This window comes from Periplaneta americana, chromosome 1 (assembly GCF_040183065.1).
Source record: "Periplaneta americana isolate PAMFEO1 chromosome 1, P.americana_PAMFEO1_priV1, whole genome shotgun sequence".
Lineage (NCBI taxonomy): Eukaryota > Metazoa > Arthropoda > Insecta > Blattodea > Blattidae > Periplaneta > Periplaneta americana.
The window spans coordinates 124484109-124499334 of NC_091117.1; the positions used below are offsets into that span (position 1 = coordinate 124484109).

The 15226-nt window shown below is 35.9% G+C and overlaps 1 protein-coding gene across 13 annotated transcripts in view; it reads left to right on the forward strand.

Moving 5' to 3' along the window:
* Positions 1-15226, forward strand: part of Nf1 (neurofibromin 1) — a 384838-nt gene that overhangs the window by 294250 nt on the left and 75362 nt on the right. For 10 of the 13 annotated variants that reach the window (XM_069826894.1, XM_069826901.1, XM_069826976.1 and 7 more), the window contains one exon: positions 8302-8376. The exons of the other annotated variants lie outside the window; for them this stretch is intronic. In XM_069826894.1, coding sequence (XP_069682995.1) covers positions 8302-8376 — 75 coding nt within the window. The remainder of the gene's footprint in view (positions 1-8301; positions 8377-15226) is intronic. 13 annotated transcript variants of the gene reach the window in all.

A 15226-nucleotide genomic window follows, 5' to 3' on the forward strand; every position in this document is an offset into this window, starting at 1 on the left:
AATATGGTATTGAAAATCACAATATAAAAGACTTCTTCTTGAAATAGGTAGAAAATAAAGTGGCAATGGTATTAGTTTCACAATAATCGTAGTTAAGCTCCAATACTTAAGATCATATAAAATCAGATTTATAACTATAATTTCACCAACTTCGTATTAAACATTTAAGCCAACTCTTTGTAATTAAGGCTTTTTAGTAGTGCCTATGTTCTTCTCCTACTTAAGTTAGAATATTCATTTAAAAATTATACCTACTGTGTTACAGTACTTGGTTGACAACACTTTCGAATATGATCGATTAAGACCATTCTGGAAGCCACCTGCGTGGCTCAGTCAGTTAAGGCGCTTGCCTGCTGGTCTGAAGTTACGCTCGGGTGCAGGTTAGATCCCTGCTTGGGCTGATTACCTGGTTGGGTTTTTTCCGAGTTTTCTCCAACCATAAGGTGAATGCCAGGTAATCTATGGTGAATCCTCAACTTCATCTCGCCAAATACCATTTTGCTAGCACCAATTTCATCGACGCTAAATAGCCTAGTAGTTGATACAGCGTCGTTAAATAACCAACAAAAAAAAAACATTCTGGACTCTGTTAGCCAAGTGGCATAAAGACTTCCATGTGTGAGGTGAGCGCACCTGTAAGGCTGAATTCATTACTAGTGCTCCCAATGATATGATGATAGACGAAATTGGTGACTACCAGAGATTAATTTGGACGTGGAAATAGATGACTAATAAATTTTACCTGGTGTCCTGATTCAGGTTTAAATTCTTTTTTCATGTCGTTATCTATGATACGTACTTTCCAGCTTTACTTTCCTTCTAAATAATGCATGTGAACCTCTGATGTATTAACAAATATGATAATCATTCTATCACCAGAGATGACATTAAATGATTTTCGGGAAAAAATTTACTAGGTTTGATTCATTTAGCATTTTAAAGAAATTCTATTAAACTCATATCCTTATTATTTCGTTATTTATAATACAGTAGAACGCTGTTTATACATTGTAATGAAGGGGCTGGGGTGAACAGTTAATCGAAAAAGTCTAGTAATCTGTTTATGAAGTGCACAATACAGTTTCCACTTTAATGTAACCTCAGTTCTGTGTGTAAAACATGGGATTAGTTGGATTGAACTATCAGTATTCAGTATATTATGGACTCTGTGAAAATAATAATACCTAACATAAAGGTGTGATAAAGAGGAAACTTTTATCAGTTCATCATTATCTTTGCATGTTTTGGACCTGGGGGTCTGTTACAGTCTGTATCCAATGTTTGAAGGGTCGACCTAAGGATCCTTTAAGCGATTCCTTCATACTTTCTCCAAGACTTTTTAGTAAGATAAGTTCTCTCAACAGTTTATTGACCTGAAGTGAGCATATTGAGTGGTAGAGCTGCCTCTGGACAGGCACAATTGGGATACAGCATTTCCTCTACATGTGATGGAACGGTTGTACTGCCGTGACTTGGCTCCCATAGGCCCGTTTGTTTCTATCAGTTTATTTATATTATTTACATAAATTCTATATGTCATGCTAGAGCTCATTTACTCTTTCATGAAGTTAGTTATATTTCTGTGCATCTTCACTTTGCTTTGTTGTTTTTATGTAATTCACACTTTTCTGCTGGCAGAAAACAGAGTATTTTTCATTTAATTGTACTATGAAATACTTATTGTGAAAGACTTAATTTTTTTTTTAGTTAGTTATTTAACGACACTGTATAAACTACTAGATTATATTTTAGCATCAGTGGAATTGGTGATAGCGAGATGAGGCCACAGAATACTTGACATTCGCCTTATAATTGAAGAAAACCTCGGGAAAAACTCAACCAGGTAATCAGCCCAGTGAGAATCGAAACTTATTTCTTAGCAGCAGCACTGTAATGGTACAAGTTATTAACAACGGTAGCTATTATACATTATTGTCGATATCTGAACTCTCTGCTCTGAAATGCAGTGCAGAAAAGTAAATTTGCGGAAGAAATCGGGTAATCTGCCAGACAGTTTATTGATGGATAAACGGAGTTCTACTGTATTAGAAAGCATTTTAAAGGGAATTTCATTTTAAAAACTTCTTCAAATATAAGGTGTAGTTTAATAAGTTGAATTAAGGGTTGCCAATCTGTTGGCTCCTTTGGTAATATGCAACTTAATATATTTATTCCGAAATTACATGAAGAAAAAAAAAATAAAGTTACGTAAATACATGTTGTATGGTGAAAGAATTAATAACTCTAACATTATTTATTTCATGGTTTGGCAGATCGTTAAAAAATTAAACACCTGCATAGTTTTAAAGGCAATTTTTGCATTCATATCAGAAATAATACTTTCCCTCCGAGTTTAAATACTGTATTTTCTCGAATACTCCGCGCACTTTTTTTTTTTTCCCCGAAATATACAAGTAAAAAATACTGATGAGCAGCTTATTCGAAATGGAGTTGACAACATTGCCCAATTCTCCTCCTTTGGAACTCCCACGTATGTATTTTAATTGTTAATATCGTTAAATGGCATTTGAATTAGGAATACATATGTCAGAATCAAGTTCAAGTGTGGTAAGTGTATAGTTTGTGTGTCTTATGTATTTTCAGTTCTGAAAACTAGTAGCACTTAAGCTATGAGATTGAGATTCTTTACATACAACAAAAATCTTAAAATTATCAAAGATGTGGAGGAACATGGAAATCATGATGCATGCCATTAATATTGCAGGATATCATGTAAATAGTCAATTAAGCACAACTGACATGTGTGCAGTGCGTATGCATAAGATGGGATTGAAATGCGTACTGTTCCAGGATAAAATTTATTTATTTATTGTTAACTGAATTGTATTTGTCGTGAATACATTGTTGAAAGTTTTATTTTTGTAATTTGTTTGTTTTATTGATTTAATTTTTTAAATTATATTTTGCCTTTCAAAAGTGGAGTGCATGGCTTATTCGAGGCCGTGGGATATTCAAGAAAATATGGTATTTGATTTATTATTTATCGTATATGTATAAAATTAAAGAAGTCAGTCCTAAGTTTCGTAAGTGAAATTGAAAAACTATCCATAATGCGGATTTTTTTTATAGATCTGCATAGCTTAAGAGAATCGATTCTTACGTGAGAGTGTTTTGAAGTACAATAATGTATAAAATGTATTTCCAAAATATCAACCAGACTCTACACCAACTTAATTAACATTTATTTATAATAAAGAGCTTTCATTTTTTCAGGATGCATCAATTTAGAGGTTGAAGATCGCTGCTTTAGATTTTCGTGTAACTATTTGAGACAGGATTCCAAAGATTTATCACCACCAGAATGTTGTTATTGAAACCAAATATAGGCTAGCTCCATCCAGTAATGTTATTACATCATTTTCTTTAAGAGTCGTCGTAGTTTTGCTATAACTTATTCCATTAACATTTATAAGCTTATTGTGTTATCAGGCAGTACTTGCCGTTTCATCTATTTCAGCAATACTAAATAAAAATTAAGTATTATTTCTTGCTCGATAATTAATTTCTTGTTCTTTTCCTTTACATTATTTACTCTTACTTTTCTTTGTAGAATAATGAATACTTCACACACTTTTGCAAAACAAAACGAAAATTAAAAGTTTCAGGCATGCATAATTTCTTATCTTACTATCTTGTTATTTCCTGTCCTTTTTTCTTAACAGGTGAAATTATGTTCTCACTTGTCTTACATAATGTTATAATTTTCTTTCCAAAAGTTATTATCTCCAAAAATAAATTTTTCTCCTTTCTTAGAAACAAATTTCTGCCATAATCACTTTTAGAAAAAGTTTTTTTTTTTTGTGTGTGTGTGAGGACCATCTCAAAATTATGTTAATTAGTAATATAAAACCTGACTGTAGTTCTGTAGAGAAATTTGAGTACAGATAATTTTTTTTCTCCAGGAATGCTTAGTCGATGTCCTAGTAAGTATTTTTGACTTGGGTGGACATCCACCACCTGGTATGTTTCCTGGCTATGGCATCATAAATGATTGTAGCTGCTCGACCTCATATTTTTGTTAGTACTTTGATTTTCATGGAAATTGTTTCAATGTGTTATTATTAGGCATAGATACTATTTATGAGCTGAATAGAAGTTCTTAATCTATAATTTTAAATTTTTGTTCTATTTGTTACTAGAGCAGAATTCTGGTATGGTATGGTATGGTACATTGCAACAAATTCAATGCTAGTATTGGAGATTACTTCTCCATGATAATTCCATGATACCATACATAAAGTGATATTATATTATGACAAAATAAACAAGCAGTGATTATATTGGAAACATGTTTTGTTTGAAAGCTTGTGCCTTAAGATTTCACTTTTGTGAACATTTCCTTTTTTCCAAGTCTTTATTATCTTCTCCTTCACTTGTATCATCTTCTTCAATGGTATTTGGTCTACATTAAATAATGTATTACTGAAAAAGCTTACCAAGACATTAGATATTTTACTTTCATTCGAAGACTTTCTAAGGTCCTTAGCATCACTAAATTTATCATCAAGTACAAAGTTTAGCTTCTGCAATGTTTTTCTCAATAGAATGGCACCTCTGTAATAGAATTTCAACTTCTTATTACATTTCTGCTGCTTCAATTTGAAGGGCTGAAGAAAAAATGAGTGGTTTGTTAGCCTCTCTGGGTTTTGAAAACATTATATAATTTCCAAGGTAATAACACAGCATTAGTTTTAGTTCCTTGTTATTGACTTTGATATGTTTATTTTATAAATTAAATTTGCCTCGAATATAACTGAGGGTGTATCCATAACCTTTATCTAATACTTATATAATATCATGAGCTATGAAAGAAAAAAGCTGCCACCTTTTCTGAAACTTGAGGTGTAGTCTTGCTATCTGATTGAAGTTTACATTTGTATCTCAATAAGTGCAGAAATACAAGTGTATATGATACAGTAGATCAGCACCGAAAATGTTTGACACATTCTTTAGATCATACAGACGAGTGAAAACGTCATCTTTTAAATATGGTATGTGCAAAAACAAACAGTACTGAAATTCTCGCACTGATACTGTGCATGTTCATATCGTATCCATGGTGAAATTTGTTTATCTGAACTCATTGTTGTATTGGTACATAATGTAGTGAAGATTTGCTAAAATGGTTCTCACAGCTGAGAAAAAGTGTTCTTGTAGGGTATTATTTTCGTTCATACGGACTAGGACTTGCAATTGGCCTTTAGTTTGGAACAAGTTTCAGATGAGTTTCGTGATAAGTTTCACTAGACTTCACCGAGTAACACGGTTTTGTTACAAGTTGTTGATAAGTTTCGCCTTGCAGGAGGTGCCGTCACTCAAAAGGTTGCACAGGTCGGCCTGTTATTGTGACAAATAATGATAATCATGGGGGGCACCTAACCCAGGTGTTACAGTCTCCAAAAAGAAGTTCTTCAGCGAATAGCTTTGAAAATTGATATCAGTACAACGTTATAATCGAATGTTCTAGGGACTTGGTGGATATGCATATCGAATCCAAATTGGACAGCGTTTGAGTGATATTGATCTTCGTACCAGAATTGTGTACTGTGGTTCAGTGTTAGCTCTGGTAAACGAGAATCCCACATTTTTGTCTCTCTCGGCTAGCCTCCATGGATATGTCAAGCGTGGTAGCTGGTGACCCAGCAGCGGAACCCATTCCCCTCCCAACGGGAGTGGGGGTCTACACCTCAGACCATTGAGGAGATGGGAGGGGTGGCAGCACAATAGACTTCAGGTCGTGGTGCACAGGGATGTTCTCCTCCTGGCCTCACAGAGAAAGAAAACAATGATTTAGTGATGAATGTCACATTCATCCCAATGGATACATTAATAAACAGACAACTCGTTTCCTTGGTTTTGAACGGCCAGATGTTATTGTTCAGACACTCCTTCATTCTGTATGTGTAACAAAATGGTGTGCCATATCTGCAAAAGGTGTACTTGGCCTGTATTTTGTGGAAAACGATGGTGGATATCCTCTGACTGTTAACCAGAATCATCTTAGGAACCTCATTATCACACCATTTCTGAGGGATGTGCGAAGACTTTGTTGTGCACGAAACATCGCACATCATACTGCCAGAAACTTGCTCAATTTTCTCAAGGAACATTTTGGTGAACGCATAATTTACCATGGAACAACGTTTCCATATCCACCTGATATCACACCATTCAATGCATATGTATGGGGTATGTTGAAGAAATCAATTTTTCAACAGAGCCCGCTGACAACAATTGTGAAATTGCGAGGAAAAATCATAGAGTTTTTTCGCCACTTGCAACAACCTACATTTGCAAACAAGTTTCGAAATATACGCAAACATTATGAGTATTGTTTGAAACATAATGGAAAACATTTTGAACATTTTTTTATAGAGAACGTTAGAGAAAAGTGAGCAATCTTCATGTCTTCATGTTTGTTATATATAAATATATAAATTGTATAGATTTTCAGTTCAATAAACATTTTCAGTACTGTTAGTTTTGGCGCATACTGTACAAAGTGGTTTTCAAAAAACCTCAGCTCTTGAGTGCTCACTTATTCTATACTTCTCATAAATGCAATGTGATTTCTGGTTACAGATAATACATAAATGGTCTCAATAAGTAACTTCTGCTTGGAGACTGTGTGATATCCTTCCATTTTTCCTAAGACTTCCATCTTCGGTCGGTTGAGAAGTTTTCTCATCATTTTCTAATCATTTGCTCTCATTTTGAAGTTTTAAAAGTGACTTCTTACAACACTATTGTTTGTAACATGTATTATTCACATGATAGTGAACTATTACTTCATCACTTAACGAGTTCAAACGGTTAGAAACAGTGTCATTTCACACTTTTGCAGCTTCTCTAATTTTGTCTCTGCCATTTTCAGTATGTAACGTACTTTCATCTCTTTTATTACATATGAAATGTGCTTTTTTCACTGGGTTTAAAATCTGTTACACTGTCTTTTGACATTACACAATTTTATGACATCCATATCTTCATTTCATTTCAGAAACCTAGGAATAAAAATAAAATATTAATATCTGATAAATATTTTAAGAGATTTTTACCAATTATTATCACATGAAACGACTTCTATTAGCTTCTTAAAGATCTAATTGGTATAAAAATGGCAAGTTCAGTGTAAATTGGTCAAGTTTTAACAGAGATATGGGCAGTTTTGTGGTCGAGCAGCCACCATCTTTAATTACATTATAGCCGGAATGTCCACCCAACTCAGAAATACTTACTAGGACACATACTAAGCATTTCTAAAAAATAATTCTCTGTACTCAATTTTTTCCTACAGAATCATAGTCAGACACAGGACTGTAGTTTTCTACTTAATACAGCATTGATGAATGGACGTAACAAGCCGCAGGCTTAATGTGAAAGGAAGAAGAAGTTTTCTAATTTCGTTTCATATTTTGGAGATAATGAGCTTTCACTTGTTATTGTCAGGAGTATGTGAAAATGTTGCCTGCTTGTCAAATATGGCCAATTTCTAAATGTTACTGAATTTTAAGTGTTTGCGATAAATAGTATGATGTTTACTAGATATTTTGTTTTATATACAGGACTAATTTCACAATGATTCTTTTGTGTAATTTCAGGGAACACATTATTCTGAACTATTTTCTGAATTCTACCATCTGAATCTTGGACTTCACTTTCTAAATATAGATATTTCATCTATTGTTCATTCTAATTCTTCCTATTCATTATAATTCATTACTTCTGTGCTCATCTTCCCCCCCCCCCTCCACAAATGTTATTTTAAATTTGATTGAATAATATTTTCGCTTGGACGTACACAGCCACAAGACAAAGTTTATGGGAGAAATCAAGCTTTACAGAAATTATTGGTACTCTGCAGAAGACATGGAATGTAATTAATGTTATTAACAGAATTGTATTATATACCTACCTACTTTAGGAGTTGAACTGCAGTATGGCAAACGCAAAATTCCGAAGGTCATGATTTCATTTACAGGACATATCTGTAGTCATATGAATTAAGAGATCTTGTTCCTTTTCAAAACATCACATCAGACATTTGTTCTGTTGATCAGTTTGCACTTTCGGACACCTAAAAGACAATTTTTACACATTTAAAAACATGCTTTACTAACCAGTCATACCAGATTAAGCATGATCATTAACATCCTTATCTAATTAAATAAAGAATAACTGTTTGCATGATTGTCAAGTTGTTACTTTCCATTGCACACAAAAATTATTTTTACAAAAGTTACTTATTATTAAGAGATATATTATCGTACATATTTTCAGGATTCTTCATTGAATGGTGCTATTGTTGCTACTACCTCTAAAGTTCGCACGGCTGCCATGTTGGAAACGTTGAAGGTAGGGATTTAAAATTATGGCATCAGGGTGACCTTAAATGTCATGACCTTCCTACCAAATTTAGTTAAAAGTTATCACATCTCTCGAAAGCTATGGTGGAATGAATGCTTTCTCTCTTATTTTGGAAACCAGCTTTGAAGTGATGGAATGCAATGGCAATATCTGTGAATACACCACGTCTTACAGGTGTCTGTTACAGTGTAAGAAATGTGGACGTTATCAGAGCCATGTCTGCAGTACAACATATAGATGAAAGTAATATATTACATATTCTACAGATCATTAAAGTTATTACTTAAAGTCTACTTTTATGCAGAACTATAGTCTTAAAGAGTGGCCTAAATTTATTAACTTTTTTCAGATAATATGTTATTGTTATTCCCATCGTCTTATCTATTATTCCTCTATCCGGAACTTCAGTGTGAAGTCTAAAATTAAAGTGTGAAAATTAGTACAATGAATTAATAATAAAGAAAGAAAATTGGAGTGCTTGACAAAGCACAGACAGACTAATCATCTGATGATATTAACATGTTACCTGTCGTACAGCAGACTGTATTTGTTGTCAGAAACCGAACTTCTCTCCATCATTATAAACTGGAGGAACTAATTTTGAAAAATTTCTGTTGCTGTAGATTTAGTGTAATTCGTACTTACATATTCTTGCATACCATATAGACTCAGTTTTAAAAATTTTCTGCTAAGGCAAAGAACCATAAGTGCACTTTCTCTTGGATGATGAAGTAATGTGGTTAGTCTTATGTATGCTCGGGGTCAGGTAACTTTAAACACCAAAAAACAAATATGACTCACTTTTCAATTGTTGCCAACTGTCACTAGATACAGTACCATCAAACCGTTACCAGATGGCACCAAAACAGGCAAAATCAGTGTTACATTTTACTGTAACAACTACTATACTGTTGTTGCTGCCATTACTACTGCTGCTGCTGCTGCTGCTGCTTTCTATTTCTAGGCCTATTATTTACCTATATCATACCTTTATGTCGAGAGGTGTTTTTCTGCATAGTTGAATAATTTTTAATAAAATTATTTCCAGAGATATCACTAAGAAATAAGAAACTAATAACAGAAAAATAAGTGTATCACTGTTCTATGTTTTCCCTCTTTTTTTTCAATGCTAGTTTTATGTCGTATAAATAACAAGTTATTTTTTCTTCACAACACATAGTAGCATGACAGGAACAGAAATGACAGACACATCCAAAGTCAAAACACCACCACCAAATGTAAGAATTTGTATTAGAGATTTCAGTGATAAAATCTATGAGAATGAAGTTAGTTTAGTTTGTATGAGGTGATTATTGCTTGCACTGTTTGTTATTTTCTCGTGAAAAATATAAGAATTTATTGGAAATAATTATAATAAGCAAACATGATTAAGGAGGGTAGCTGTGAATATATTGAATAAGCAGTCGTGGACAGCTGATAAGGGGTGGTCATCCAGCTTTGGGATTGGGCGAAGGGCTAACAACCCATCACCGTAAAAAACAGCTTGTTACGAATCCTTCAAATAAGCCTCAGAATGGGACTGATTCTCTGGCACGACCACAGCAAAAAAATAAGGTTATGAGCTATGGTATTGGAACGTTACTAGTCTTTATAGAACAGGAGGGGTAACATTAATCGCAAAAGAACTAGCTAGATATAGAATAGACTTTGTGGGAGTACAAGAAGTTATGTTAGATGGGAATGGCATATCACAAATAGGAGATTACTTGTTGTATTATGGGGAAGGAAACAATAATCCCAATTAGGAACAGGATTCTTTGTTCATAAAAGAATAAAATCAGCAGTAAAGAAGGTTGAATTTATCAGTGACAGGTTATCATCTTTTCTACTTAAGGGTAGAGGGTGCAATATGTAGTTATAAATGCTCACACCGCTACAGAAAAGAAAGACGACCATATTGTAAAGGATAGTTTCTATGAGGAATTGGAACATACTTTTGATCAGTTGTCAAGAAAAGTTTATTGGGGGATTTCAACGCTAAAGTAGGACGGGAGGATATTTTTAAACCAACTATTGGAAAAGAGAGCCTACACGTAACTAGTAACGACAATGGAGTTAGGTTGGTCAACTTTGCCACATCAAAAAATTTAATTATCAAAAGTACAACATTCCCCCATAAGGATATACATAAATATGCTTGGACTTCTCCAGACGAAATGACACACAAAATCAAATAGATCACATCTTGATAGATAAAAGAAGACATACTAGTATAGTAGACATTCGAACTTTCAGGGGGGCAGACTGTAATTCTGACTATTATTTGGTAATTGGAGAATTAAGAGAAAGACTATCAGTAGCCAAGCGAGTAGAGCAACAAGCTAATATTAGTAGATTCAATATTCTGAAATTAAAGGACGAGAAAACTGAACAACGTTATAGGTCGAAATTTCAAATAGGTTTGCTGCTTTAGCAACTTCCGATGCAGTTGAGGAAGAGTTAGATGTTAATAGTGTGCGGGAGAATATCCGAGATAATATCAAAATTGCAGCTGAGCAGAGCATAGGTTATTATGAAACTAAGAAAAAGAAACCATGGCTTGATGAAGATTGTTCCATTGTAGTAGAAGGAAACAGGCAAAATTGAAATTCTTACAGGATCCAATTGAGGAGAATAGAGATAATTATTTCAATGAAAGACGGAAAGCAAGTTGTACACTTAGGAATAAAAAGAGAGATTACTTGAATGAAAAACTGAATGAGGTAGAAACAAATAATAAGAATAAGAACATTCGAGATTTATATAAGGGTATAAAGGAATTTAAAAAACGAATATCAGACAAGGGTAAACATGATTAAGGATGAGAATGGTGACTTGCTTATCGATTCTCATTCAATCCTGAACAGATGGAAAAACTATTTTGGACAGCTACTAAATATACATAGGACAAATAGAAAGGATCAGGACGAAATTCAAATACAAACTGCTTAACCATATCCGAACCCACACTTTTCGAAGTCGAAATTACAATAGAAAATCTGAAAAAGTACAAGTCTCCAGATATTGATCAAATTCAACAGAATTAATACAAGAGGGTGGAAGCACATTATCTAGCGAAATTTATAAGCTTGTACTTGCTATTTGGGAAAAGGAAGTTGTACCAGAATTGTATGTGTCCTGTGTAACGATCCAGCAGAAATGAGTGAAGACCACTTGAAGACCTGTGACGCATTAAGATCAGAAGAAACTACAGTTCAAAAGTATTGGAAAGCACGACTGCTAATGGCTTCATTGCCAAATGCAAGGCACTAGACAACAACAACAAATTGTACCAGAACAATGGAAGGAGTCCATAATCATACCTGTTTTTAAGAAGGGGGACAAGACTAACTGTAGTAACTTTCGAGGAATATCACTTTTGTTGACGTCCTACAAAATTTGTCGAATATCCTTTTGAGGAGATTAACTCCATATGTAGATGAAATTATTGGGGATCATCAGTGTGGTTTTAGGCGTAATAAATCGATTAATGATAAGATTTTTTGTATTCGACAGATATTGGAGAAAAAATGGGAGTGTAAGGGTACAGTACGTCAGTTATTCATAGATTTCAAAAAGGCATATGACTCGGTTAAGAGAGAAGTTTTATATAATGTTCTTATTGAATTTGGCATTCCCAAGATTAATTTGATTAATTAAAATGTGTCTTAGTGAAACTTACAGCAGAGTCTGTATAGGCCAGTTTCTATCTGATGCTTTTCCAATTCACTGCGGGTCAAAGTAAGGAGTTGCACTAACACCTTTGCTTTTTAACTTCGCTCTAGAATATGCCATTATGAAAGTTCGGGATAACAGAGACTGTTGGAATTGAACGGGTTACATCAGCTTCTTGTCAATGCAGATGACGTGAATATGTTAGGAGAAAATCCACAAACAATTAGGGAAAACACGGAAATTTTACTTGAAGCAAGTAAAGCGATAGATTTGGAATTAAATCTCGAAAAGACAAAGTATATGATTATATCTCGTGACCAGAATATTGTACGAAATGGGACTATAAAAATTGGAGATTTGTCCTTCGAAGAGGTGGAAAAATTCAAATATCTTGGAGCAACTGTAACAAATATAAATGACACTCAGGAGGAAATTAAACGCAGAATAAATATGGGAGATGTGTAATATTATTCGGTTGAGTAGCTTTTATCATCTAGTCTGTTGTCAAAAAATCTGAAAGAATTTATAAAACAGTTATATTACTGGTCGTTCTGTGTGGTTGTGAAACTTGGACTCTCACTTTGAGAGAGAAAGTGAGATTAAGGATAGGATGCGTATTTTCTGGACTAGAGGGCCGTGGTCTGTCGGTGTTACAACCAAACGTTTCGTCCACTAATCCGGTGGACATCTTCAGTGGCATGGTACATGTGTGTGGAGAGATCTGCTGTGTGTATCAGGAACTGGCATTGAGACTGGTAGCACGTCGATATTTAAGGTGTGGGACTGTTGTTGCTTGTCGTTGTCACCACAGTCCGCACCAGTGGGTTCAGTGTTCTGATTGTTTGTCATAGTGTCTAATTGTCGGAGAAAGGGTTTGATGTATGTGCTTCTGAGGGCCGGATACTAAGCTTTGTTGACCTTGTGTCCTTCCTCCTTATGGTTAAATTTGCTTTTGTGTTCATGTATTTCAATAGCTTCCCGATGTAATCTGGTATAGAAGTGTGGCTTACAGCTTAGGATGTCGATGTCCTGGAACCTGATGTTGTGATCCCCATCTTTAAAAGCATGCTCAGCTACAGTTGACTTGTCCACGTGACCTAGACGGCAGTTCCTTCTATGCTCGGTGATTCGGGTCTTGAAGCTACGCTGTGTTGTACCTATGTACACTGACCCACAGAAACACCTGGATTCTGTATACTCCAGCTGATAAAAGTCGGTCACGTTTGTCTTTGACAGACTGTAAGCAGTTACGAGTCTGCCTAGTAGGAGTGAAAATTTTCTCCACGTTATGTTGTTGTAGTGTCTTACTGATACGGTCTGTAACTTGTCTGTAGTATGGGAGAAAAACCGTGCCTCTCTTGGTTTGGCCTTGTCTCAGATCAGGTGGTGTTTGCTGTCTTGGTTTCAAGGTTCTTTTAATTTTTCCTGTGGAGTAGACTTTGTGACCGAGGGAACCATTCTCCTTCCTGTAGACCATCACATCAAGGAAGGGCAACTGACCATCCTTCTCTGTCTCCATGGTGAACTGAATCTGTGTGTGGTGACTGTTCAGATGGATTAGGAAGTCCTCGAGGGCTTGTCTTCCATGGTTCCAGATGACGAAAGTATTGTCCACGTATCTGAACCAACAGGCAGGCTCAAGTGCCGCAGACTCCAAGGTCGCCTCCTCAAAGGATTCCATGTAGAAATTAGCCACTACAGGACTGAGGGGAATCCCCATTGCCACTCCGTCTGTCTGTTCATAGAAAATCTGTGACCATTGGAAATATGTGGTAGTCAAAACGTGTCGGAAGAGAGCCACAATGTCTTCAGAAAAGATGTTGCCTAGTCGTTCTATGGTGTCGCTGACCGGTACTCTAGTGAACAATGATACCACATCAAAGCTCACTAGAATGTCATGTGGTTCGACAACCAGCGTCTTGAGTCTCTCCATGAAGTGGTTAGAGTCTTTGATGTGGGAGATCGTTTTTCCTATGTTTGGTTTCAAGAGGCTTGTGAGATATTTTGCCAATGCGTTGGTTGGGGAACCAATACTGTTGACAATAGGGCGGAGTCATCAGGAACCATGGAAGACAAGCCCTCAAGGACTTCCTAATTCATCTGAACAGTCACCACACACAGATTCAGTTCACCATGGAGACAGAGAAGGATGGTCAGTTACCCTTCCTTGATGTGATGGTCTACAGGAAGGAGAATGGTTCTCTCGGTCACAAAGTCTACAGGAAACCCACCCAAACTGACAGATATCAACACAACGATTCAAACCACCAACCCAGGCAGAAGCGGGCTATGATGCAAACCCTCTTCGACCGGGCCAAACGGGTCTTCGATCCACAAAATCTAAAACAGGAAATTGGCCACCTCATGTCTACACTGGAGGCCAATGTCTACTCCACAGGAAAAAATTAAAAGAGCCTTAAAACCAAGCTGGCAAAGACCACCTGATCCGATACAAGGCCAAACCAAGAGAGGCACGGTTTTTCTCCCGTACTACAGACAAGTTACAGATCGTATCAGCAAGATACTACAACAACACAATGTGGAGACAATTTTCACTCCTACTAGGCAGACTCGTAACTGCTTACAGTCTGTCAAAGACAAACGTGACCAACTTTCATCAGCTGGAGTATACAGAATCCCGTGTTCCTGTGGGTCAGTGTACATAGGTACAACACAGCGTAGCTTCAAGACCCGAATCACTGAGCATAGAAGGAACTGCCATCTAGGTCACGTGGACAAGTCAGCCGTAGCCAAGCATGCTTTTAAAGATGGGGATCACAACATCAGGTTCCAGGACACCGACATCCTAAGCTGTAAGCCACACTTCTATTGAAATACATAAACACAAAAACTACTGTAACCATAAGGAGGAAGGACTCAAGGTCAACAAAGCTTGGTATCCGGCTCTCAGAAGCACATACATCAAACCCTTTCTCCAACAATTGGACACTATGACAAACAATCAGAACACCGAAGCCACTGGTGCAGACCACGGCGACAACGACAAGTAACAACAGTCCCACACCTTAAATATTGACGTGCTACCAATCTCAATGCCAGTTCCTGACACACACAGCAGATCTCTCTGCACACGTGTACCACGCCACTGAAGATGTCCACCGGAGTAGTGGATGAAACGTTTGGTTGTAACACTGACAGACCA